The sequence below is a fragment of the Manis pentadactyla genome, chromosome 3 (genome assembly GCF_030020395.1).
Source record: "Manis pentadactyla isolate mManPen7 chromosome 3, mManPen7.hap1, whole genome shotgun sequence".
Classification (NCBI taxonomy): domain Eukaryota; kingdom Metazoa; phylum Chordata; class Mammalia; order Pholidota; family Manidae; genus Manis; species Manis pentadactyla.
In genome coordinates this window covers 160,494,476-160,522,336 of record NC_080021.1, presented here as the reverse complement: position 1 = coordinate 160,522,336, position 27,861 = coordinate 160,494,476, and the positions used below count along the sequence as shown (strand labels likewise).

Here is a 27,861-nt window from a genome sequence, read left to right as displayed (position 1 = left end):
AAGAAGCTACAAGGGCTACTAATTAACTCAGATACAGCTCCTGCCCTGAAATGCATCATGCTTATGTATTGGCCTTTAGGATTAGCTTAAGTATCTATTTTGTCTGATTATATAAGTAAATTTGGAAAATAAAGTATTAGGAAGAAAATATAAGCAATCCATTATTCCTTCAAGCAGACATTGCCACTATTAATATTTTGCTGTATTATTCCATCTCATCTTACTTTTAGAAAGGTTACAATTTAGAAATTCACTACACAATATGAGACCATGTCACAAACAGTTTGTATCCTGTTTTTGAACTGTATATTGTACTGTGACCATTTCCCCATGTCATTAAATGTTCTTTGAAAGTGGTTACATCAATTCTCCCGTATGGAAGTACCATGGCTTAAGTTATTCTGCAGGGTTTCCCCCAGATGTTTGCATTTGTAACAATGCTGCAATGCATAGTCTTACTTAGATTTCTTTTTAAACATTTCTGATTATTTCCTTGGGTTAGAGTCATAGAAGTGAAATTATTATCTCGAGGATATAAATGCAGTTAAATTCTTGATACAGATGACTTAGTTGTCCTTCCAGAGACTTCACACCAACTTATTTCATAGTTACAGCATATGAGAGGGATCATTGCACCAGGGTCCAGTGAGCACCAAGTACAAGGCTGAAAAAAAACAATACAGACCCAAACCAAAATATCTTTGCCAGTTTGATGGGTGAGAAATGATTCCTTGCTTTAATTTACAGTTTACGTTTTTTTCTAATTGTTTTCTTAATATTCAAAACTTTTTTTATGGTTAACTTTGACAGCTTCATTGAGATAGAATTGCATACTGTACAAATCACCTACTTAAAATGTACAACTCTGGTTTTTAGTATGTTCACAGGGTTGTGCAATGCAAGGCTTGTATCTTTAAAGCAAGAATATGCTCTGGCTACCTGAGGGGGGATGGCACGCTAGGAGTGCAGCAAGTGAATGAGCAAGTGTTTCTCAGGTGCCTACTGCGTGCTTAGTATTGAAGTGACTGCTTTGGCAGAGGCTGTCCTGGTCCTAGGGGATTTGCAGTGCAAAAAGAGGGATGAAATTTCCATTTGTTTTGACATTTTATTCCAGAATTAAATAATGAATCATAGATCTCATCTCACACAGAAATAGATTGGTGATTACAGACTTTATTATCAATTCCAAAGTTCATACAACTAAAAATTATCTCATGTTTGGTCTGGTAAGCACATTCAGTTTACAATTTGAGGATTAGTATTTTAGAGCCTAAAAAAGAATTATCATTGTACCTCCTCAGGGCCCAAAATAGAAATATTCTTAATAAACACACTGTACTCCAGAATGTCTAATGGCAATAGTAGAAGACCGTTATTCATCTTAATTGTATTTACCAGCTCTAAAGATGACTTTGGAATTACAGATGACTATGAGGCAATGATTTTAATGAGCCCCAGGCTTCCCTTTATGAACTGTTTCTTTAAAAGGTTCAAAAATACCAGCTAAACTGTTAAAGCTGGTTTTGTGAAGCAAGGAAGTGACAGGCAAGAATTGGGACAGGGGAGTAGCAGTAGTATTTGTTCCTCTAGGATGAAGAAAGAAAGCAAGTATCAGGTAAGATATTTTTAAAGGTGGAATCAAAAAATTCACAGGTGTCTACTCCTGTGGGAGGCTAAGCTCACTGATCTACATGGAGTTCCTGTCACTGGAGTAGACAACTTTGTTAGTATCCCAATGTTTTGTTTTCATTTCTTAAATGCCTAACCCTTTTCATCTTAGACAAACCTAATTCTGCCTGGAAATTCCTGTCTCTGAAGCAGTTTCCCAGTGGTCTTAATGGGTAGACATGGGCCTAAGGGTCTGCGCCTTCACATCCCTGGCCAGAAGTGATCCTCCTGAGACTAGGGGTCCTGCCTACCCAACATCATTCTCAGGGTAACAGGAGTTTTGCTTCCGTTATTTTGGTCCCTGGATTGCACCTGAAACACTTGACTGAGTGTTGATTGTCCATCCAAGCTTTCTAGAGTAATTAGCTGGTGAGTTCCATTTATTTCTAGGCACTCACTGTGAGGATTCAGGGTAAGTAAGGTCTAGTCCCTGCTCTCAAGGAGGGCTCTAAGAAGCCAAGTTTTTCTGCAGCCTGTTTTCATGTTGTCTTCAGTCTTGGAAGACAGTGAACATGTGGGGGACTCAGAGGAGGGGCATGATCCATGCTTAGGGCCAGGCCACTTTTATTTTGCTTTTCCTGCATCTCATCCCCTCCTCCCCTTGCTACTTTACTAGGTATCCTTTCAGACTCTCAGCTAGAGTCATGGTCAGGCCTAGCAGACACCTACACAGTAAAAACTAAAACTTGTGCTGATCAGAAATTGTTTATACAATTTCTACTTCAAACTACCCTGACTCACCATATGCCATAGAAGGTTTGTATATCTTTTCTCCTTAACTACTGCAAATAAAGACGAACATCTCAGGATCTGGCCTCTGATAGCCACCAAGTTTAAATTTCACCCCTTTCAGGGCTCAAATACAGAGGGAGATGCTGAAATTCCACTAGTCTCCATTTGAGCACATCAGAGTATGGGTTTAGAAAATAACATCTGAACCTCATTTTGAAAATGGAGCTCTTCCCAAACCACTCGGCTGTGGTGGGAGCCTCTGCAGATGAAGTCTTGGTATTAACAGCACTGGGCTGAGCTGGGCTTGATGGAGCCTTGCAGCTATTACTGGACCTCTGCTTAGGAGCCTCTGCTCTCTGCCCGCCAGCAAAGCAACTCCTCCCCACCTTTGAGTGTCCCTCTCCTCTTCCTCTCCTGCCAGCTGAGTGTCCTTCACAGCAGTGAGCTTCATTAACTTCTTCCTCTTGTCATTGTCACAGTGCTGGGGTGGCTGTCAGAGGCTCAGAGAAGAAAGGTCAAAGTTGAATCTGGGCTCCAGAATGGGGTAGCAGAGGGCAGCATTTAGGATTTCTGCAATTAATGGTTGAAGAAAACTTAAATGTCTTAATTTTCCCCTACACATTCCAACTTATTCATTATAAAAGTCATCCTTTTTAGGCACTTTTTTCCCTGAATTTACCTATGAATACAGCATTCTACTTTTGAATCATACTCTTTACAAATTTAATCCCCATCACTGTTAGAAAGTGTGTTTTAAAAATATGCAGTGACAGTATGTTAAAGTCTTAGGCTCTATACTTTTATTTTCAAACAAAACTAATCCTTTCAAAGGTATTTATTCCATAAGCAGAGCAGTCACAGGCTATCTTCAGAGGCTGTTAATGACTGGAGCTATTCTTCCCAGGCTTGAGGAGCTAATGTCTGCTCCACTATAAATAGGTGCATTGTTTGCTACGAGTCAGGAAAGTGGGTTAAGAACAAGGAATACATTATTGTCTCTTGACAGATACTTTCCTCAAAGGAAATTCATCAGTTGTGTGGGAGATGGAATTTGGGAAGCCCCTGGGAATGTTGTTCTATTTACAAAACTGCTGACTGATTTGATGGTTTATTCTTGATGGTTCAACAGCTCATTTTGGAGAGATGGCAGCCTGGGCCTACAGAAGCAATCAGTTTACCAACTAGAACAAAGTGAACAGATCCCCCCACAGAGACTGAGCCTCATCAATTCCTTGCCACTTGTGGTATACTGTTTGAAAGCCCATTTCTGTCTGAAGCCTGAAACCAAAATTTCAAAAGCCCTTTTGAAGAATCACATAAAATTGTCTTATGGATATGTTTAATCCATACTTAGATAAACACAAAAGAAACAGCTATTTGATTTTGAGTGCACAGTTGCTGAATAGGTAATCAATGGATCTTTACTTTAAAATTTTTAATATTTTTATAAAAGGACCAGCTCTGTGATGACCTGTTAAGTGTTACAAGTAGATTTTAGGGGACAAATAGTCTCATCCCTAGGAACCTGTCTAATGCAATGCCTTGGCACTGAGACCCCACCTCCCATCAACCTTCTGGCTCACACTGGCTTGACAAGTTAAAATGTTATTATTTGTAGTAAGAGCAGATGAAGTCTTTGTTGCCAACTGCAACCTTACTGAGTGCCTGCCCATGGCTTGCTTTTTGGTCTTTGTTGATATGCATTAAAAAGCTGGTTTATTTGTTCATTTGCTTTGGTAAAACAATAAGGTGATGCTATCTTGAGCTTGAAACAATTTTCCTGAACAGGTTATGTGGCTCATGAATTTATTTTGGATACAAGACCCTTCAAAAAATCTGCAAATATTGAGGCTGTGGATGTGGCAAAGAGGCTTCAGGATTATGGTGAGTAGCCCCTTGTACAGGAACTTACACTTTTGACATTCATTTAGCTGCCCATGCTGGCTATGGACCACTTCCTTGAGGCACAAACTGAATAAAATATCAGGCACTACAGTAAAGTGATCTACAAGCTAAATGGGGAGCCATGGGTTCTAGGCAACCTTCAAAGTGACAGAGAAAAACTTTCCCTTATTGTTGTCGGGCAGCTGGGGAGGTCTCTCCCTGTGCACTAGGTAAAGCCTCAACTTGGCCAGAGGAAGGTTCCTGACTCTGAAGGGGAAAAAATTCTTGAGCAGGTCAGTGTAGATAAGGAAGGAATTCATTAAAGTGAGAGTAGCAGTGAATGGCAGTTGCCTTGCAGGCAGCAGAGAGCAGGAAGAGCAGAGGGAGGAAAATCCATTTAACTCCTGCTCGGCATAGGATAGATCCCTTGCCAACTCCTGAAGCCAGGGTCACCTGGTGTCGTGTCTGCTTGGATCTGCACAGTGTGGGAACTAAGTCCCTACCACCCCAGGATTTGGGGGAGCTTCTGAGCACTGGATGTGGTGAAATTATGTTCTGAGAACTTCCGAAAGCAAAGAAAGGAGATTTTTGGGCAGGCTACTAACGAGCACAATCATACAGCTGCAGTTCTGTTGGGGTCACCCAGGCGGCGGGAACTTGCAAGCCGCAATCAGAGATCTCAGTAGCCCCTCCCTACTTGTCTGGAGTAGAACAGAGTGAAGATTTGTGCTTAAGTTTAGAAAATAGAATGAAATAGTAAAGTAACAAAGACAACTGGAAGAGTACAGAGACAAAACACAGTAAGTTGAGCAGCGATGAGGTAAGGCAGGGACATGGGACAAGCATCATGATTAATTTTAACTGCCTATGATTGAAACGTGCCAAGATATCAACAGTATAGTAAGAACGGGAGGGACTTCATCTTAAGGTTAAGATTTCATTTTAAAAACCAGGGAGTTAGAAGGTAAGATTCCTAAACATGTTCTTTGGTAATAGGCCAACAACCTATCCTCAGGCAGGGAAGCAGTGCCTAACTGCTGTGCTCCCAGCGCTTGAGGGAAACCACTATCTTGGAGATCGTGATCAATGAATTCCTTGTGTTAAGTTTATTTCACAAAATAACTAGAGAACTGACTGTGGATGGTGACATCATGTCTCTCACTGGAGAGAGACATTATGAGACCACATGTCAAGCCTATGCCCTCCCCCCTTCTACCCTTTACCCTATTCTTGAAAGCCTTAAAAGACAGAATCCTAAGCCCTTCAGTGTGCCTCCTGTTGGAGGTTGCTCGCACTCCCATCTGAGTGTGTGCTCTTATATCAAATAAACTTTCTTGTTGCATAAGCCAGTTACACTTCTCTGAACTCTTTCCCATGACAAAGACAAGAACTCTCCAACCTCCACCCACAGTGGTAAATGTCTTTTTTCATTTCGCTATTTCATTCAGCTTTCTAGATTTAAGCACAAGTCTTCACTTTCACTGTTCTACTCCAGACAAGTAGGGAGGGGCTACTGAGATCTCTGATTGCGGCTTGCAAGTTCCTGCCGCCTGGGTGACCCCAACAGGACTGCAGCTGTTCAATCGTGCTCATTACTAGCCTACCCAAAAATCTTTTTTTTGCTTTGGGAAGTTCTCAACATAATTTCACTACATCCAGTGCTCTGAGGTTCCCCCAAATCCTGGGGTGATAGAGGCTTAGTTCCCACTGTGCAGACCCAAGTGGACACTGGACACCAGATAACCCTGGCTTCAGGAGTTGGCAAGGGATCTGCCCTATGCCGAGCAGGAGTTCAATGAGCTCCCCTTTCCTCCCTGAGTTCTTGCTCTCTGCTGCCTATACAGCTGCTGCCATTCACTACCACTCTCACTTCCGTACCTGGTCGAGAATTCTTTCTCCGAGTAAGGAACCCTCCCCCATCCCAGGTGAGGTTTCACCTAGTGCACAGGGAGAGACCTCCTCAGACACAGCTGCCTAACAACAAGGTTTTATTTCAGGCAAAGTATACACTTGAGTAAAGGGGAGTACAGACAACCTCATAGAGGAGGTGTGCCTAAGGGCTTAAGATTCTGTGTTTTAAGGCTTTCAAAAACAAGGCAAAGGGTATAAGTGGGGGGGCATAAGCTTGACATGTGGTCTCATAATGTTTCTGTCTGGTGAGAGCCATGATGTCACTGTCCAGTCAGTCCTCTAGATATTCTGTAAGATAAACTTAACACAAGGAATTTATTGATCCTGTTCTTCTCCAAGATAGTGGTTTCCCTCAAGCACTGGGAGCATAGCAGTTAGGACTGCTTGCCCTGCCTGAGGATAGGTTGTTGGCTGATTACCAAAGAACATGTTAGAAATCTTACCTCTTAACTCCCTGGTTTTTAAAATAGAATCTTGGCCTTAACATGGAGTCCCTCCTGTTCTTACTATACTGTTTATATCTTGGCATTTTTCATCATAGGCAGGAAATGATGCTTGTCCCATGTCCCCTCCCTACCTCATTATGATTGCCTTGATACTATCCTTTGATATTAAATCATGTATCTTGAATCCACTGGCAGCCAAGATAAGTCTTTATAGTTAACAAAATTAAAAATACCAAAGAAAATGATTGCTGCTCTCTGTGCATATTTCTGGTAAAATTTTCCTCATATCCCACTCCTGTTAAACAGAGACGTCCAGAGAGAAGGGTAAGTTGGTGTAATGGTGAAGAAAGAGTAGCAAGGAACCTATAAAAGTAAGAGAGACAAATGGCATTTGAGCATTATAACCACCTCAGTCACAGTGGAGCTATTTCAGCTGCTTCTAGAAGGAAGGAATAGATGCATCCTGTTTTCACAGAGATGATGCAGTTCTTTGAAGGACTTTGAGCGACATTTTGTATTAGTGGATGTCTATTCATCATGGCCCTTAAAATACATTTTCCTAGTAGCATTATTAGCAATATCAAAGACCTTTCAACGGATATGGACTCCTATCTTCATTTGAATGACTTTTAATAAGCTGAGTGAAAACTTTGATAGTTTTACCACTGCATCATAATGGAGTCCCAAATGTGTGACTCACTCCTCTCCTGAATACATGGTCTGTGTTCTGTAGTTAAACCGGTAAGTGGCAAAGCCAGAGAAAGGTTTCATAATGAAATTAGCAATTACCTCCTCAAAATCTTCTTTTGGCTGCTTCTGTAACCTGACTCAACCTCCTGGCTAATGGCTGACTGATGGCTGATTCATGTTTCCCTCCTGGCATGTGTTGTCCACACCACACACCTGACTGCAGCCGCATTCCAGGGAAGGAGAACAACGGTGTTCACTGAAGTCACTGCCCAGTATTTCCAAGTCCTATTCTATCCCCAACCTTGACATTATTTTCATTATTTTGATGTTTGATAGAGACTGCTACACTTGCCCTAAGCGCAGAATTGTCCAGGTGCTTGACACATAGTAGGCACCCAAAATATAATATATTTAGTTAAGTGAGAAAATGAATGAATGAATGGCTAAGGAAAAAAAAAAACTGAAAATGACAACACAGATTCTAGGTCTTAATCACACTTAACTGAATCAGATTTTCCAGGAGAGAGGCCAAGTAATCCACATTCAACAAGCATCTCATGGATGAGTCTTATCTGGGAAGTGTGGGGCACACTGCCTTGGGGCAGAGGTTTCCACACTTAACTAATGATCAGAATCACCTGGGGAGTTTTTACAACTCATTGATTTCTGGGCCTTACCTTGGACTTCGTGAATCAGGGTAGGGGTCCAGGAAAATCTGTTTCCAAGATAAGATAGTTCCAGATACAGGAACCACTGTAGCAGAATGTTGAGCTTAATTTCTTCACATATGGAATTGAGGTTGGACTTACTGGGTAATGAGATCAGCTTGCTGTTTTTTAAGAAATATCCCTTTTTGGTTTGGGCGAGAAACAGTTGTATGCATCTATCAAAACTTATTAAATGGAACACAAGATTTGTGCATTTCACTGCATGTAAATTTTACCACAAAAATGTGAACAGATGTGAATTCTAGTTGATATGCATGTGTGTTTAAGGAAAAAGTGTACTGATGACTGCAACATACTTTGAAATGCATCCAAAATAAGATGGATGGATGAATCAATGTGTGATAAAGCAGAGCATCATCGTAGAATCTAGGTTGAAGGTATATGGGTGTTCACAATACAGTCCTTTCAACTTGTCAGCATGTCTGAAAATATTTATTATACAGTGTTGAGGAGACAGTTACTTAAAGCATGTGGGCATGACTCGAAAGCACACTGTGTAATGATGCACACCAGGATTTGGGAACTACTGCACCCTAGGGATCTTAAAGTTTCACAGAAAAAGTGTAAGAAATGGGAAAAAGTTTTTTGCTTTTGTCTAGGAAATCTCTCTTGACCATGTCTTTTCTCTATTCATCTTACATGTATATATGTGTGTGTGCGTGTATATATATATATATATATACACGCACACACACTTTAGTATCATTTAGTTTGCTTTTTCCACTTATTTCTGAATGTTCACCCAATTAACAAATATATATTTACTTATTTTTCAACGTAAGGTTGTATATTTATTGGATGGATACCCTGTAAAATTTGCTTAAATGAGCCTGTTGCTGGATGTTAGGTTATTTCCTAAGTTTTTTGTCCATAAACAGTGCTGAGATGAATCTCCAGATTTGTATATTAGCAAATTCACCCAATTTCCTTAAGATAAAATATAGAAGGGGAGGGTCTCTTCTTCCAAACTGGGGAGCCAAAGTTAGTGACACAAGTTACCTTGTTCACTTGCAGGATTTCATGCCCCTACCATGTCCTGGCCGGTGGCAGGGACTCTTATGGTTGAACCCACTGAGTCTGAAGATAAGGCAGAGCTGGACAGATTCTGTGATGCCATGATCAGCATTCGGCAGGAAATTTCTGACATTGAAGAGGGCCGTATAGACCCCAGGGTCAATCCATTGAAGGTGCGTAGGTACCGGTGCTTTACCCAAATCGTTCCCTAGAGTAGAAAATGATGTCTGAACAGTGTGAACTCTCATCATAAGATGATACTCTTGCCTAGAATAAGACCATTCTTTTGAGATGATGATGCACTCATTACTTAGAAGTTTAAATCTTCCTGAACAACATACTAATTGTTACTCAAGCATAACGTGGGTATTTTCCAATGCCTTAATTTTGTTTATATAATTGTATTGTGGTTGTGGGAGCTATACATCACACATGCACCCATCTGGTTGCCAGGAAGGGAGTACAGGCTTAGGGACTCTCTCTAGTTGGGGAAGTCTTATCATTCTGTCTGATGAACTCTGATTTACATTAAAATTTTTACCTCACAAATTCTGGATAAAGACAAGTTCTTGTATTGGAGCAGTTACTTCTTAGAATAACCATTCTGGTACTTGGCCTGAATGTTTTACAATATTTATGGGCCTATTTTGGAGAAAAAATTGTTAGGCATTACCCTGCCTCTTCCAAAACATGTTTATATCTGGTCAGAACCCCAGGTCTCTTTTTAGGTCTAGACATTAAGCTGGGGGATCACAAACTGAGAATACTGTGAAGGCTGTGGTTGTGTAGCTAGGGCTCCAAGTCAGAGAACAAGTCTGAGACGCTTAGGGAAATTCTGGCAAGTTCCAGAACTGCCCAGCTGAAGGTGGAGTGCAGGGACCAGTAGCTGGCAGAAAAGGCAGACACCTTGCTTAAATCGAGTTTGATAGGGTAATGGAGGAATATAATATGAATCATTTTTACTATCATTCTTTCTTTTCTTTGGATAATGCTGATTCAGGATTTAGGCTATTTTTCAGAATCACAATAGACATCTAAAGAACATAATACTGAGTTACAAAAGCAAGTGAAAAATAGTACACATAAGATTTTTAAATGTCCCAGCGTATGCTATATGTTGCTTATTAATACATGTAGTCATAGTATAAGTACACAATGAGAATGGTGAACATCAAATTTCAGATAATGATTATCACTGTGCAGGAGGGCAAACAATGAGATGGAGTGAGGATATACCAGCAGTTTCAACTGTTTAAAAGGTTAAGCAAATGTGACAAAACGTTGATTATATGGTAGATGTGCTTATTTTATTACCATAACTTTCTGATATTTCACAGTAAAAAATTTCCTACCAAAATTTCCTTCCCCCCAAATTGAAACAAAACAGTAATGGACTTGTACCAGATGTTACTGGTTGAAATGATATATGGGAGAAAAAAGCAGTGTTCTGCTCTGATCCCTCTCCCCTCTTTGCCTGTCTCAGATGTCTCCACATTCCCTGACCTGCGTCACATCCTCCCACTGGGATCGGCCGTATTCCAGAGAGGTGGCAGCATTCCCACTTGTAAGTTCCCCTCTGCAGCTGAATGTGCCAACTGGCAGAGTGGTCATGTGCGTATGAGGAGCCATCACCCACGTGGAGGGGCTCCCACTCTTGCAGGTTCCTCATTACAGTAACGATACATGGGACACCTTGTAAAATGTATGTCATGACAAGGGATGTAGTACAGGAATTGACCTTAGAGCTGTGAGGTCACACAGTATCAACCACATGCCCACAAATTCAAAGGGCTTACAGTGTTGGAAGACCTCAAGTGGACCAATGTGTTCTCTACCATCATCCAACAGGGAAATGGCCCCAAATGCAGTGTTTCTTACCTTTGTGATTTTTTTAAATTAAAGTATCATTGATATACAATTTTATGTTGGTTTCAAATATATAACATAGGGGTCAACAGTTACCCATATCAATAAATCCTCACCCCCCTCTAGTGTGGTTACTATCTATCAACATGTTACAGATACATTGTTTATATTCTCCATGCTGTACTACCATCCCCATGACCAACTTATATTGTCCTTTGTGATTCTTATATGAAGGTGGTGATGCTCTGCAGACTGGTTGGTGGGGTGGAGAGAAGGGTTAAAAATTGGGTTTTGGGGGATAGTAATGAAAGGTTGGCTTTTAGTTTATATTTGAGAGCTTGTTGGTTAGGAGTATCTTAGGCTTTGAGGATATCACTGCAATCTCTTCTCAGGGGAAACCTCTCAGAATATGTCCATCTTTTGTGCCTTTTAGCCCTTTGTGAAACCAGAGAACAAATTCTGGCCAACCATTGCCCGGATTGATGACATCTATGGAGATCAGCACCTGGTTTGTACATGCCCTCCTATGGAAGTTTATGAGTCCCCATTTTCTGAACAGAAGAGAGCTTCTTCTTAGTCTCTCTCCATTCCTTAAGTTCAGTGACTGATATGAAGCCTCTTTCTGGAGCATTTGATAAACAGGAAATATTTCATCTTCCACCCCAGGTTCAAGTAAAGGTTTTATATACTGTGTATATTTTTAAAGTCTGTCAAGGTAAATGTTATTACAATTTAGCATAGTGAGTGGAAACTCATCTTTGGAACACTGATTTGCTTTGGTGACTGCTTCCACACGTAGCAGTTGATGTTCAAGTTGCCTTGGTTGGGAGCCATTTATTTTTTTGCACAGAAAATGTTGGGTGTGTAGGAACTTTAACTTTCAATGTAGCAAGTTTGCAGATGTTATACAGACTACGCTGGTGATTCAATAGACATATTTTTGTTCCAAATAAGTCCTTGTGGACTGTCCCATCTGTGGGAAATCCCAGGGCAAATGTTTACATTTTTGTATACACTGAAGAAATCTTTTTCCTCTAACTAATTTGCGTAATCTGTAATAGCATTTGAGTGTTTTCCTCTTTTTCCATGTTTGGTCATTTTTAGGTGCAATTATTAGTATCCTAATAAAAACATTTCAATTTGAAGAAGGTCAGTTTTTCAATCTGACTCCTTTGTTCCTTAAGTTCAGAGGAATTTCAAGGGTAATGAAATGCCTAAGCCAATAGCTATTGTTACATTATCTTTGTATTGTTACAAAGCTATTGTTTTGCCTTTGACTGATTATGGAGAGTTTGTATGTCTCCATTAGAAGTGAAAGCCACTTTGGCCCTTTTTAACCTCTCCTTTAACAAAAGTCCAGAGGTAAGAAGCCAAAGGCTAGTGTTCCTTCAGTCTTCATCCTTATGGTCCTAAGGATGAATATCCAGGCATCACATTCCCATTCTAGAAAGGAAGAAGGGGAAAAGAAAAAGACAAAAAAGGCTGATTCCATCCAAGGTGGCTTCTTTTGAAATGTGTGGTTTTTGTCTGCTTCACTAGACTAAGTTCCCTGAGAGTAGAGGCCATATTGCACTCAACATTGGGTTTCCAGTGCTGATACAGGGTTTTTCACATAGTATATGAGTTGAATCAATAAAGGAATGATCCTTGATCTCAAAGATTCTGTCACAGAAACCAGTATTTATAATGCCTGCTGTGAACAGTTCTGTAACACTTACCACAAAATGCCAGACCTTGAAGACAGGGCCTCTGGACAGGTTTTTTGTAAGTGCCCACCACACCCCATCTTTTTATTGTGGAATATACATACACATAAAATTTACCATTTTAACCATTTAAAGTTATTCAATTCAGTGAAATTAAGTACTTACAAAATTGTGTAGAAATGATTTTTGAACAATTTTAAAGACGAGGGGTCTGAGGTATACACACATCCTATGAATCAGGCATCCCTCCTGCTTTTAAACAACGCTGTGATGGGCCACTTCTGGAGCAGTCCTCACCTTACAGCCATGTGTGCTAAAAGGCAAGGGGCCTGGCCCAATCTAGATACCCCATGAAAACTAGCTACTGATAGGGGCCATGTTTTCCAGTGACAAAACCAGTGCCTTTCAGTCAAATAAAAGATATAGGCGTCACTTTTCGGTGCAAAAAGTCATCTGAGACAAGTGGTTTAGAAGCTGAGGTATTGGTACTTTTAGAGGTCTGCAGGGTTCCATGACAGAAAATCAACCAGGGTCAGGGATGTTTCCTAGGACAGGGCTTTCAAACCTTAGACTGTCTAATAGATCACTAGAAAGGCTTGTTAAAACAGAATGCTGGGGGAGAGGCTGTTCCAAGATGGTGGTGTAGAAAAATGCCTAGGCCCACCTCCTCCCACATGCACACTGAATCTATGTCTATATACAGAGCAGTTTATCCCAAGGAAGAATGGAGGCCAGAGTGAATACCTTCTGCACAAGATAAAAAAACTCAGGCTGAGATGGAGACATAGTAACAGAGGTAGCCCCACACGAACCACAGCCTTACAGCAGGGAATGATATCTTCGAGCTACCAGAATGCAGACTCAGCAGCCCAGGAGCAGAAAAAAAGCTGCCAGTTGGAGGGTTTAAACCTGGCTGTCAAATGGCAGGGGAACTGCCACAACTCTCTCCAAGATTGGAGTTGCTGTTGAGCACCACTTTTTACATTCCCCACACTTCACAGTGTGGACAGGAGCATGGTCAGGGTGAATATACCAGCTCCAGATGTGACAGAGGCAGCCTTCCATCCCCACACTAGCTCCAGATGTGACAGAGGCAGCCTTCCATCTCCAGCTGCCCCATTTGGATGGCCCAGACAGGTGTCAACTCAGGAGATTGCTGGATTGCATCCATCTACCGCTAGCCACCCCATTATCACGACCCCAGGTGGCACCGACCTTGGAGAGGGATGGTGTCCCTCTGCCTGTAGTCACCCTGCCAAAGAGGACACAACTTGTTACCCATCTGGACTATGCCCCTTTGACATCAACAATCCTGACAGGCAACCACACAGGAGAGCCCCAGCACTGGGTCATGCTTGTCTCGCTCTCATTCAGCCTCCAGGCAGCCAAAACCACCAGGCACATGCAGTCTGCCAAGGTTCCTTCCTACACAAGGACAATACTTCAAGACTAGGAGAGGAAGCCCTTTCAACTAATACATAGAGTGAAGCACAAGAAGTCAAACAAAATGAGGAGACAGAGGAATATGCTCCAAATGACAGAAGAAAACAAAACCACACACAAATACACATAACTAAATGAAATGGAGTTAATCTACTTAATAAAGAGTTCAAAACAATGGTTATGAAAATGCTCACTGGACTTGAGAGAAGAATGGATGAGCTCAGGGAGGATGTCAACAAAGACAGAAAATCTAAAGAACCAATCAGAGGTGAACACAAGAAATGAAGTGGAAAATACACTAGTAGATGCAGAGGAACAGATCAGCAACTTGGAAGAGAGAATAATGGAAAGCACTCAAACTGAACAGCACAAAGAAAAAATAAAAAGAAATGAGGATAAGTTCTTTGAGACAACATTAAATGTCTTAATATTCACATTACAACATTACACGAGTCCTAGAAGAAGAGAGGGAGAAAGGGGTGAAAAACTTACTTAAAAGAAATAATAGCTGAAAACTTCCCTAACCTAGGGAAGGAAACATTCAGATTCAATAAACACAGAGAGTCCCAAATAAGATGAACCCAAGAAAGTCCACACCAAGACACACAATAATTAAAATGCCAAAGATCAAAGACAAAGAATATTAAAAACAGCCAGGGAAAAGCAATGCGTTACTTACAAGAGAAACTTCTTTTTCAGCAGAAACTCTATAGACCAGAAAAAGTATACTCCCACCCATCAAGGTTATCCTTCAGAATTGAAGGGGAAATAAAAAGGGCTTCTCAGATAAACACAGATTCAAGGAGTTCACCACCACTAAAACAACTTTACAAGAATGTTCAGGGGACTTCATTAAGAGAAAATAAAAGGCTATAACTAGATTATAAAATTAAAAATTTCACTGGTACAGCAAACAGATAGCCAAGATAGTAGGACCAATCGCTTTTAAGTTAAAAGACTTAAAAGACAAAAGTAAAAATCAACCATTTCTAAAAATTAGTAAAGGGAATAAATAAAAGGTGCTAAAGAAGACATCATACAAAAAAATGGAGGAGAATGAGTTAAAAATGTAGTGCCATTAGAATGCCTCAAAGTTTTGAGGCATTAAACTTTGGGCTTCAGCAACCATAGGCTCAAAACAGACTGCTACATATGTAAGACATCATATATAAACTGTGTGGTAACCAGAAACTAAAAACCTCTAATGAATATACAAAAAATTAAGAGAAAGACTACAACCACACCATTAAAAAGGTCATCATGCACAATGGGAGAGAGCAAGAGAACAAAAAAGGACCAGAGAAAAAAATGAGAAAAACCACCAGGAAATATTTAACAAAATGGCAATAAGTACATACCTATCAATAATTACCTTGAATGTAAATGGTCAATTGCTCCAACCAAAAGACAAAGGGTGACTGAATGGATAAAAAAAAAAAGACCATCTATGTGCTGCCTACAAGAAACTCACTTCAGACCTAGACACACAGAGACTGAAATTGAAGGGATGAAAACAACATTCCATGCAAATAGAAAAAAAAAAGCTGCACAGTACTTATTTACATCAGACAAAATAGACCTTAAAAAAAAGACTATAAAAAACAAAGGACATTATATAAGGATTAAGAGCTCAATAAAGCAAGAAGAAACAACAATTACAAATATCAAATCCCCCTCCCCCCAGCAGAGAAGTACCTATACATACAGCAAACATTAACAGACATGAAGGGAAAAATTGACAGTAATACAACAGTAGTAGTGGACTTTAACACCCCACTTACATCAATGGATAGATCACCCAGACGGAAAATCAGTAAGGAAACAGTGGCTTTGAATGACACATTAGATCAAATGGACTTTACAGATACATATAGGACTTTAAATCCCGAAATAGGAGAATACTCATTCTTTTCAAGCGCACATGGAACATTATCCAGGATAGATCACATGTTGGGCCACAAAACAAGTGTTAATGAATTTAGGAAGACTGAAACCATACCACTGCATCTTTCTGACAACAATAGGGAACTGGAAATCAGTAACAGGAAAAAATTAAAAAAATAAAAAAACAAAAACATGTGGAGGTTAAACAATGTTATTAAATGACCAATGGGTCAATGAAAAAATTAAAGAGGAAATAAATACGTGGAGAATAATGAAAATAGAAACATAACAATGCAAAATCTTTGGGATACAGTAAAAACAGTTCTAAGAGGGAAGTGGCATTATATGTCTACTTCAAGAAACAAGAAAAACCTCAATCTAACCTGACACCTAAAGGAACTAGAAAAGAAACAAATCCCAAAGTTAGTAGAAGGAAGGAAATAATAAAAATAACAGTAGAAATAAATGAAGTAGGGACTACAGAAACTATACAGAAGACCAATGAAACTTTTAAAAGATAAAAACAAAAGTGACAAGCTAGACTAATCAAGAAAAAAAGGAGGGGACACAATTTCAGAAATGAAAAAGGAGAAGTCACAACTGATACCAGAGAAATAAAATTATAAAAGATTATTATGAAAAATTATATACCAACAAGTTGGACAACCTAGAAATGGGAAAATTCCTGGCAACACACAATCTCTCAAGACTGAACCAGGAAGAAACAGAATATCTGAACAAAAGACTAGTAATGAAGTTCAGGCAGTAATAAAACAAAAGCAGAAACCAAAAATTAAAAAAACCCAACTCTTAACCAAACAAACAAAAGTCCAGAACCAGAAGGCTTCACAGGAGAATTCTATGAAACATTTAGAGTTAACACCTATTCCTCTCAAACTATTCCAAAAACTGAAGAGTAAGGAAAGCTCCCAAATTCATTCTACAAGGCCAGCATCACCCTGATACCCAAACCAAAGACTACAAAAAAACATTACAGACCAATATCCCTGGTGAACATACATGCAAAAATCCTCAACAAAATATTAGCAAACCAAATTAAAAAAATACATTGAAAGGATCACTCACCATGACCAAGTGGGATTTAGTCCAGAGATGCAAGGAGGGTTCAATATCTGTGAATCAATCAATGCGATACACCATATTAACAAAAGGAAAGATTAATTAATCATGATCTCAACAGATGCTGAAAAAACATTTGACAAAATTCAGCATCCATTCATCATAAAAACTCGCAACAAAGTAGGTATAGAGGGAACATACCTGAGCATAATGAAAGCCACAAAGGACAAACCCACAGGTACATCTTACTCAATAGTGTAAAGATAAAAACTTTTCCTCTAAGATCAGGAACAGATTGAGGCGCACTCTCACCACACAGTACTGGAAGTCCTAGCCAAGCAGTCACACACAAAAAAGAAATAAAAAGCATCTGAATTGGTAAGGAAGAAATAAAATTGTCCCTATTTACAGATTACATGATACTATATATAGAAAACCTTAAAGATGACACCAAAAAATGACTAAAATTAATGAATTTAGTAAAATCATAGGATACAAAATTAATATACAGAAATCTGTTGTGCTTCTATATACATATAATGAACCAATAGAAAAAGAAATTAAGAAATCATTTCTATTTACAATTGTATCAAAAAAAGTAAAATGCCTAGGAGTAAATTTAACCAAGAAGGCAAAAGACCTGTACCCTGAAACTGTAAGACATTGATGAAACTGAAGACACAAATACATGGAAAGCTGTTCCATGTTCATGAATATGTATTAATATTGTTAAGATGGCCATACTACCCAAAGCTATCTACAGATTGAATGCAACCCCCACCAAAATACCAATGGTATTCTTCACTGACCTCTAGAGGAAATAATCCTAAAATTTGTGTGGAACCACAAAGAAATCAATAGCCAAGCAATCTTGAGAAGCAACAACAGGGCTGGGGTTATCACACTCCTTCATTTCAAACTACAGCGCAAAGCTATAGTAATCAAAACAGTATGGTACAGGACCAAGAACAGATATTAGACCAATGAAACAGAATGGAGAGCACTGAAATAAACCCACACCTATAGGGTCAATTAATAAATGACAAAGGAGGCAAGAATATACAATGGGTAAAAGACAGTATCTTCAATAAATGGTGCTGGGAAGAGAAGAAAACATAGGCATTAAACTCTTGGACATTGGCCTTAGCAATTTTTTTCTGTATATATCTCCCCAGGCAAGGGAAACCAAAGTGAAAATAAACAAATGAGACTACATCAAGCTAAACAGCTTCTGCCCAGCAAAGGAAACCAACAAAATGAAAAGGCGATCTACTGTATAGAATATATTTGCCAATGATATATCTGATAAGGGGCTAATGTCCAAAATGTATAAAGAACTCATATAACTCAACACCAAAAAACCAGGTAATCCAATTAAAAAGTGGGCAGGGGACCTGAAGAGGCCTTTTTTTAAAGAAGACATTCAGATGGCCAACAGACATATGAAAAGATGCTCAATATCACTAATCACCAGGGAAATGGAAATCAAAACCACAATGAGATATCACTTCGTACCAGTCAGTGGTTAATTATCAACAGGCCAACAAATTAAGTGTTGGTGAGGATGTGGAGAAAAGGAAACCCTTGTACACTGCTTTAGGGACTGCAAATTGGTACAGCCACCGTGGAAAGCTGTATGGAAGGTTCTCAAGGAACTAAAAATAGAGTTACCATAGGACCCATAAATTCCACTTCTGGGAATATGCTTAAGAAAACATAACCACATATCCAAAAAGATAAATGGACTCCTATACTCAGCCATAAAAAAGAATCAAATCTTTCAATTTGCAACAACCTGGATGGATCTAGAGGTTATTATGCTAAGTGAAATGTCAGACAGAGAAAGACAAATACTATATAATTTCACTTATATGTGGAATCTGAAAAACAAAACAAACCAAACTGAATAGACTCAAACAGAGATCAGACTTGTGGTTATCACAGAGGGGGAGGTATGGGATGGGTCAAATTGGTCAAGGGGGAAAAATTAGTGAGAATGTTTGATATCTTGATTTGGATGATGGTTAGTTCATTAAACACATGTCAAAATTCATTGAATTATACACTAAGATCTGTGCATTTTATTGTATGCACATCAACAGAAAAAAATGTTAATACTGATCAATATTGGATGAGCTAGAAACAAGATGGTAAGTTTTAATTTGTAATTTTTCCTATTTTAAAATAAAAACCTAATAGCATAGTGCATAGCATAGACTACTTTCCTTCCCCTGGCTTGAGTTTGTTTCTTTATAACAAAAGGGTAATAGTATCTTCTTTGTTGGGTTGTTGGAAAGTTTTAATATCACTTAGTAGAGTGTCTGACATGTAAGTGCTTAATAAATGTTCAGTTCCTCTCAAATAGAATCCCTTTATTGTTAAGCCTGTTTTAGTAGATTAAAAACCTGTTTGAAAGGCTACTTGGGGGACTCTGAGTCCCCCCCCCAAGATGAAAGATATTCCACCCAATTCCTGCTGCTGAATATAACTAAAAGCCCTGGATGAAACACATAAAGCAACTATCAAAAGACTCTGAAAGGTAGAAAAAAGATGGCCTGGCTAGGCACTTTAGAAGTTGAAGAATGACGTGGCAGTAAATTTCCTGGGGTTTTTCTTTTGCTTGCTTTTAACCTTCTTTTGACTTAGGTGCAAGGAAGGGAAGCCTATAACCCAAAAACATCAATGGGCACAGATAAAGAGGGGAAAAAAAAGCCTACTCTCACAAATCAAAGGAATGGGAAATAGCGAACTGTAGGGGAAAAAAACCAACAGAACACAGGACATTTGATTGTATCTGTCCTACCCATCCCCCAGGCACTAGGTGTGGCCAAGACTAAGGGGAGGAGCTTTGTGAACCATCCTTGTGCTGTACTGAGTGACCAGCTGCAAAGAGGCAGCACCGTAAAACATCCCAATCAAATACTGGGGGAGGATTACTGGGAGAGTTGGAGAAAGGGTTCTAATCTGTGTATGAAGACCTGGGCAGATCCTCAAGCAGTCCATGCATAAAACTGATTATAATCAACAGAGCAAAATGAACTATGAGTGGACTACTGTCCAGGTGTCAGACTGGCTTCTGGATACCACCCAAAGACAGACAGACAGACCTGAATAACAGAGCAAAGACTTAGGAAATTAAATTGACATTGAACCACATAAGTGGGCCAGGAAACACAAACTAAACAGTTTGACTGCTTTGTAAAATAGGAGACTTAAATAGAACAAGAGTCTCATAATCCTCAAAATGTCTGGAATACATGCAAAATTACTCATCATATCAGAACAAGGAAGATTCAATTTGAATAAGAGATTTATAGAAGACCCAAATAGAAATTTTAGGGCTGAAAAATATAGTAACCAAAAAACACCCCCCAAAAAACAAAAAACAACTTGATGGGCTCAATAGAAGAAACAAAACAAAGGAAAGAATCAGTGAAACTGAAGATAGATCTGTAAGAATTATCTAACCTAAACAACAGAGAATGTGTATCAAATACAAATGAACAGAACCTAAGAGACTTGGGGACAATAACAAAGATCTAACATTCATGTCACGGGAGTTACAGAAGAAGAAGACAAAGAGTGCTGGGCTGAAACCCTATTTAAAGAAACAATAGCTGGGAACATCAAATTTGACAGAAGATATAATTTGTATTCAAGAAACTGAATGAACCCAAAGCAAGACAAACCCAAAGAAACCTATGCTTAGACATATCACAGTCAAATTTTTGAAAACTGAAGACAAAGAAAAAAAATTTTAAAGCCAGGGAAAAACACCTCATCACCCACAGGGGAGCACAATATAAATAACACCAGATTTCTTATCAGAAATCATGGAGGCCAGAAGGAAGTGGCAAGGTATTTTCAAGTTCCAGAAAAACTGCCAACCAGAATTATATATCCTGTGAAAATATCCCTTAGAGATAAAGATGAAATAGACATGCTTGGATGAGGGAAAACAAAGAGAAGTTGTCACCAGCAGATATGATTTAAAAGCTTTTCTGCAATAAATTCCTCTGGCAGAAAGGAAATAATAGAAACTTGGAAAATCAAGTCTGGAAAGAGCAATGGAAAGGAAAAATATCTGAGTAAATGTAATAAATTATTCTCCTCTGGAGTTTAAAAAATTATGTTTAATAATAAAATCATAATCCATAAAATTAAATAATTGATAATATCAGACATCATCAAAATAAAAACCTTTTTCCCTAAGAAATATTAAGAGAATGAAAACAAAAATCACATATGGGAAAAAATATTTGCAAAGCACATATCTGACAAAGAACTAGTATTCAGAATATATAAAGAATTCTAAACCAAACAGTAAGAAATAATAATCCAATTCCTAATAGGTGAAAAACTCAGTAGATACTTCATGGATATAAAAGATGGCAAGTAAGCACATGGAAGAGTGATTAATTCATTAGCTATTATGGAAATGCAAAGTAAAGCCATGCTTGAGATACAACTACACATCTATCAGAATGGCTAAAATAAAAATTGACAGTAACAAGTACTGACAAGAACATAGAACAACTGGATCTCTGAGGAATATAAAATGGCTTAGCCACTTTGGAAACCAGTTTAGCAATTTCTTATAAACATTCACCTACCATACAACCTAGAATTATGCCACTGGGTATTTTAGAAATGAAAACTTTATGTTCACACAAAAAAACCTGTATATGAATATTCAGCTTTATAGGCAAAAACTAGAAACTACCCAAAAGTCCTTCAATGAATTAATATGAAACAGGAAAAGTAATCAGTAATAGAATGAAACTATTGATATATGAAAAAACTTAGGTGGACCTAAAGGTTATCATGCTATGGGAAAAAAAGCCAATCTCAAAGTTACATACTACATAGTGCCATTTATGTAACATTCTTGAAATGACAAAATTAGAGTAATGGAGCACAGATTAGTGACTGTCAGAAGTTAAGGTTACTGGGAAGGTAGCATGAAGCAATTTTTTTGTGATGATGGAACAGTTGAGTGTATAATTGTGATGGTAGTTATATGAACCTACATACATGTGATAAAATTTCACAAAAGTAGCACATACAGCAACAAGTTTATGTAAAAACTGGTAAAAGCTGAGTAAGACCTATAGTTACTTCTACTGTAGAAATGTCAGCTTCCTGGTTTGGGTGACCTAACTATGGTTACAAAAGATGTTATTATTGGGGGAAGCTAAGTAAAGAGTACACAGAACTATTTTTGGAGTACATAGAACACTATTTTTGGAGCTTCTCATTATTTTATAGTGAAAAATATAATATAAAAATAAAGTTTCAGAGATATGTGAGTTGAGGGCATTCTACTTTATGAAACTGAAGTACTTTATAAGGACTTACAGATTTGGTAAGATCACATGTTTGTGAGATTTTTTTGTTAAATATCTGTGACCCAAATTAAAAGTTTATATAAGAGTGGTTGGTGGGGAAGGCTGCTTTAGTGGTGGATGTAAGCACAAAAGCTCATGCAAGTTTTACTATGACTTCTTAGTAGACAGGTAATTTTAAACTTTAAAATAGTTGAACAATCTAATCTATATCACCATTTTCCACAAAAGCCTTTCATATAAAGGGTGGATGTGTATGGGAAGTGAAAGGTACCTCAGAAATTTTCTGATTGTATCTGGTAGAGATCCAGTTAGAAGTTGCTTGGAGACAAAACATCCAGGTGATTCCTGTGCTTTCCAGCAGTATCATTTCTCATCTATGACGGACTCACCAGAGATTTTTTTTTAATTCCTATATTTTCTCAAGGAGAGAATGCTATCAGTAAGTTAAATTCTTGGCTATGATAGGGAAAGAATAGTTTCAGAAAGAGTGAATTCAACATTAGACTATTAGATTTCAACTGAACCTATCAATTGTGTGATTTTGTCCAAACTGGAGCACTTTAAAGGGGAAAAGTGAGGGGTATTCATAATCATTTGGGAGCAACAACAACTTGGGTCTGTGCTGGGCAAACTGACACTTAGGGCTACCTATCTGTATTAGTCATCTTTTGTTGCATAACAAATTATCCCAAAGTTCAGTGATTAAAACATTCATTATTGCAGTTCTTATGGGTCTGGAATTCAGAAGTGGCTTAGCTGGTACTTCTGACTCAGGGTTTCTCAACTGCAATAAAAGAGCTGAAGTCATTCTCAAGGTTTGATTGGCAGAGAGGAAAATCCACTTCCAAGCTCACTACTATGGCTTCAGGACCTTACTGGCTATTAGCTGGAGACATCAGTTTCTTGCCAGATGGGCCTCTCCACAAGGTAGCTCAAACTGTAAAAGCTGGCTTCTCTCCAAATGAGCAAGAGAGAGTGCCCAGAGTGGAATACACAGTATTTTTAACCTTATTTTGTATGTGACATTCCATCACTTCTGTTGTTTTCTATTCATTACCTGAGAACCACTAAGTCTAGCCCACACTCAGAGGGAAGAGACTGCAAGATGTGAGGAAAGTCACCAGGGACCACCTTGGAGATCGCCTGCCACACTAAACCAGTTCACTGATAGCTCAGAGTCCACTGGTTTGAGTATCAAAGAATTTAGTTTTAAAATAGTGATAATTCTAGTTCCAAATTACACAAAGCCTAATAAAAAAATTCAATTCCTTGTCTACTAGTAGACTGAGAAATTTAGGAATGCTTCTAGCCATCAGGGTAGGCTAGGTCATGTTAACTCAGAAACCTTAAAGTCTTAAAGGTTTTCTTATTCATGTTACATGTCCATCACAAGTTGGCTGGAGGATCTGTACCGTATCAACTCTGGGATCCAGGTTGATAGAAAAGCTGTATCTGGGTGCTACTAGTCTTCATGGAAGGGTAAAAGAAAACTCTGGAAGGCAATGAAATGCTCTGCCTAGGAAAGCGTTTGTGACAGCATTTGTCACAACTAATGGTTATGTGGCCTTAGCCAACTACAAGGAGGGTAGGATATACAATCCTAACACATTCATTTGAGCCAGAAATACCTGGTGAACAGTACAAGTGACTACCACAGTCATTCTGGTCATTAGATTTTCAATGCACTCGTTTCCTAGAGAAACTACACACCCTCTAGCATGGTTACCTTGAAAAGGATAAAGCAAAGTGTTAGTGAGAACGTCTCATACAGAACTCTCATACACTATGGCAAGAATGTAAAATGGTATGAACTACTTTGGAAATGTCTCTTCATTGTTCTGGAGTAAATACCAATAAAATTGATGGGTTGTATGGTTAAGTCCATACTTAATATTCTAAGAAATTGTTGCATTATTTTCCAAAGACTTACACACAGGCTTACAGCAGCTTTATTTATAAAAGCAAAATCCTAGAAACTACTCAAATGTACACCAGCAGATGAATAAACAAACTGTGGGCTATCCATATACAATGGAGTACTCAGTAATATGTTCAAGTTTTGGCAGTGCCCATTCTGTTTTGTCTGTTGCATTTTCTTTTTATAGTCATGTTTATTTCCAAGAATTTTAATCTCAAATTACTCTTCACACTACAGCTTGTTCTTAATGCAGTGCAACTTCATACCTGAGGATATAGTGTAAAACTCTAATTCTTGCATTCATTTTTTTTCAGTAGTAGTCTTTTGGTCTGCTAGCGTGGTCCTTTAACTACCTCTTGATTCTTGTGTTCAGTGACTAGTGTTTAATACCCCCCATCATGTAGTATCTGATTAATTCAGGTTATTAAGTATCAGTCTCTGTGGGATTTAAAGAGTCCAGTCAGCAGACAGTAGACAAACAGGGATAACTCTTCCCAGCCTAAGCTGGTGGTGAGTGGGCTATCAAGCTCAGTTCCCTCAAGTCAGGTAGACAGTCACGAGCTCTATTTTCAGATAGGAATGGGAAAAGGTTTGGTACCTAGTGGGCAAAGAAATAGTACACAGTGGGCCAGTCAGACCAGATCTTGGTCCAACTCTCCTAAGTAGGATTATGCTGAAATCCAAAACTTTTAAGTTTACATAGGCAGCCTCCTCCCCCTTTTTACTGCAATATAGTTGACATACATTATATTGGTTTCTGTTGTATAACATAGTGATTTGACAACCGTATATATTAGTACTCACAAGTGTAGCTGCTGTCTGTCAGCAAAGATATCACAATATCGTTGACTGTATTTCCACCCCTGTGGCTATTTTATAACTGAATATCTATGCTTTATCCCCTATTTCACTCATCCCCTAGACCTCTTCCCTGTGGCAACCACCAGACTGTTCTGTTTATGAGTGTACTTTTGTTTTTAAATTCCACATATAAGTGAAATCATACGGTATTTGTTTCTCTCCAACTTATTTCACTTAGGCCTAATACCTTCTAGGTCCATCCAGGCTGTCACAAATGTTAAGATTTTGTCCTTTTTTTATGGCTATATTCCACTGAATATATGCACCACATCCTCTTTATCCATTCATCTATCATAGGACTCTTAGGTTACTTTCATATCTTGGCTATTGTAAATAATGCTGCAATAAACATAGGAGTGCATTTATCTTTTCAGATTAGTGATTTTGTTTTCTTCAGGTAAATTTCCAGAAGTGTAATTGCTGGGTCACGTGGTGTTTCTACTTAGTTTTTTGAGAAACTTCCAAACAGCTTTCCACAGTGACTACACCAACTTACATTCCCACTGACAATGTATGAGAGTTCTTTTCTCCACCTCACCACCAACACGTTTCCTGCCTTGCTGATGACATTGGCTACTCTCACTGGTGTGAGGTGGTATCTCATTCTGGTTTTGATTTCCATTTCCCTGGTGATTAGTAATGTTGAGCATCCTTTCATGTGTCTGTTGGCCATCTGTACGTCTTCTTTGGCAAAATGTCTCTTCAGGTCCTCTGTACATTTTAAATCAGATTTTTTTTTTTTGGTGTTGAGTTGTATAAATTCTTTATATATTGAATATTAGCCCCTTATCAGGTATGTATATCAGTTGAAAATCTCTTGCATTCAGAAAGCTTCCTTTCTGCTTTGTTGATGGTTTCCTTTGCTGTACAGAAGCTTTTTAGTTTAATGTGTTCCCACTAGTTTATTTTTGCTTTTGTTTCCCTGGCCTGGGGCGATGTATCCAGAAAAAAATTGCTAAGGCCAATATCTAAGAGTTTAATGCCTATGCTTTCTTCTAGGAGTTTTATGGTTTCATGTCTTATATTTAGGTCTTTAATCCATTTTCAGTTAATTTTTGTGTATGGTGTAAGGCAGAACCCTTTTCTGTTAGCCACATTGTCACACAAGGTTGAGAGCGCTTAGGGTGTTCTGGATCTCCAGCTTCACAGAATTTCCCTAACTATCCTTAAACATACAAGTATGCACATATTTGTTGAATGAACCATATTATTTAGAAGTGAGCTCTAACACTAAAGGCCCTGTCTACTCCAATTAGAAAACATAAGAAAAAAATGCTATCCATCTGAAAGTGGCTGAGCACTCAACCGTAAGTAAGCACTGTAACCTACTATAAGTAACACGATCCAGTAAAAAGCTAATCTTTCAAACTTAAGCCTAACAGACCACCAGATGCTATATACAACCTGAAGGACCACATCATCATCTATGAAGAAGTCTTGCCCATCCCCCCAACAAAAAAATCTATACCTGATCATGCTTGAATTCTATCGATTTACAGAAAATGAAGAGGAACAAGTTAAATCATACCACAAGGTTATAGTCAGCAAAAACTGCCAGAAAAGCTGCAGAACAATTTCAACACAAAAAATTCAAAAGAAGGAGGGAAAAAAGGTATCTATAGATTAAAAGACAGCAATTAAAAACAATGTATGGGCCTTATTTGGATCCTGATCAAACTAAAAATATCTATGTATGACATTTGAGACAATAAAAATTCAGTTACTAGGTATCTGATGATTTAACTACTACTGACTTTATTTTTTTAACATGTGTGATGATGGTATTGTGATTATGTTTTCTAAAAATCTGTTTCTTTTAGATAAAAACTGAAATATTTATGTAAAAAAAACCCTGAAGTCTTATTTTAAAGAGTTTAAAAGCAACATACAATTAGTTAGCTTTGGGCCACTCTTGAAACTTCTCAACATGTTAAGCTGTTATCAATCATCTTTCTTTCCTAGTCTATCATACTATAAAGTTTTGACAATATATAGCTGAAATGTGGGAATCACTTATTTTGCTAATAAAAGAAGTAGAGCCAAGTCAGTTCAAACAGCTGATACTGGGATATATTCCCCACCCTCCAGCAGAGATATGGGCAATGCCAGAGGGATTACAACACTAGATGATGCAATTTAACAATTCATTTTCGATCTAAAAAGGCCCTATTTAAATTCGATTCTTCAAAATAAAAATGGTTCCATCATCTGTAACTAGCCCTACATGACAATAGCTCCAATCACTATACTATAAGCATTTCCCAGAACTTGATTTTGATTTTAATTGAATGCAGGAAAAGCCCTGAAACAAGTTTGGCTTGTATTCAAATGTGAGAGCCTATATATACGGTCAGAAGTAAAGACTGCCAAGTTGGTCTCAGATTACCTAAATTGACAGCACAGCTCTGCCAGTTCCTTGGTATTTGAACTCTGCAAGTTTCTTAACCTGTATGCCTTTGATGCTTGTCCATAATATGGGGATAATGGTACCTGCCTCATAGAACTGTCAGGAAGATTAAATTAATACACATAAAAATGTACAGGTGACTCATACAAAGCAAATACTCAATAAATATTGGTTATATGTATGGTTCTGAGTTCAGAATTAGGAAGACTGTTGATCATAATTGAAACTTCTCTGATGTAAATATAACAATACAGTTTCAGAGAGTAGAATGTTTC

The 27,861-nt window shown here is 38.4% G+C and overlaps 2 protein-coding genes across 5 annotated transcripts in view; one reads left to right on the top strand and one right to left on the bottom strand.

The window, feature by feature from the left end:
* The window catches only part of GLDC (glycine decarboxylase), a 79,851-nt gene extending 68,335 nt beyond the window's left edge, over positions 1-11,516 (top strand). The window contains exons 22-25 of the mRNA XM_036878854.2: positions 4,189-4,284; positions 9,074-9,246; positions 10,557-10,637; positions 11,373-11,516. Of these exons, the coding sequence (XP_036734749.2) occupies positions 4,189-4,284; positions 9,074-9,246; positions 10,557-10,637; positions 11,373-11,516 (494 nt within the window). The remainder of the gene's footprint in view (positions 1-4,188; positions 4,285-9,073; positions 9,247-10,556; positions 10,638-11,372) is intronic.
* UHRF2 (ubiquitin like with PHD and ring finger domains 2) overlaps positions 1,156-27,861 on the bottom strand; it is a 97,620-nt gene continuing 70,914 nt past the window's right edge. The window contains exons 16-17 of one of the 4 annotated variants that reach the window (XM_036878860.2): positions 17,059-17,105; positions 1,156-2,970 (exon numbers count right to left, since the gene is read on the bottom strand). In XM_036878860.2, coding sequence (XP_036734755.1) covers position 2,970; positions 17,059-17,105 — 48 coding nt within the window. In that variant the 3' untranslated portion in view covers positions 1,156-2,969. Of the gene's footprint in view, positions 2,971-9,151; positions 9,282-12,366; positions 12,383-17,058; positions 17,106-27,861 lie in introns of those variants that run through there. The other 3 variants (XM_036878859.2, XM_057498652.1, XM_036878862.2) reach the window with 3 other exon arrangements.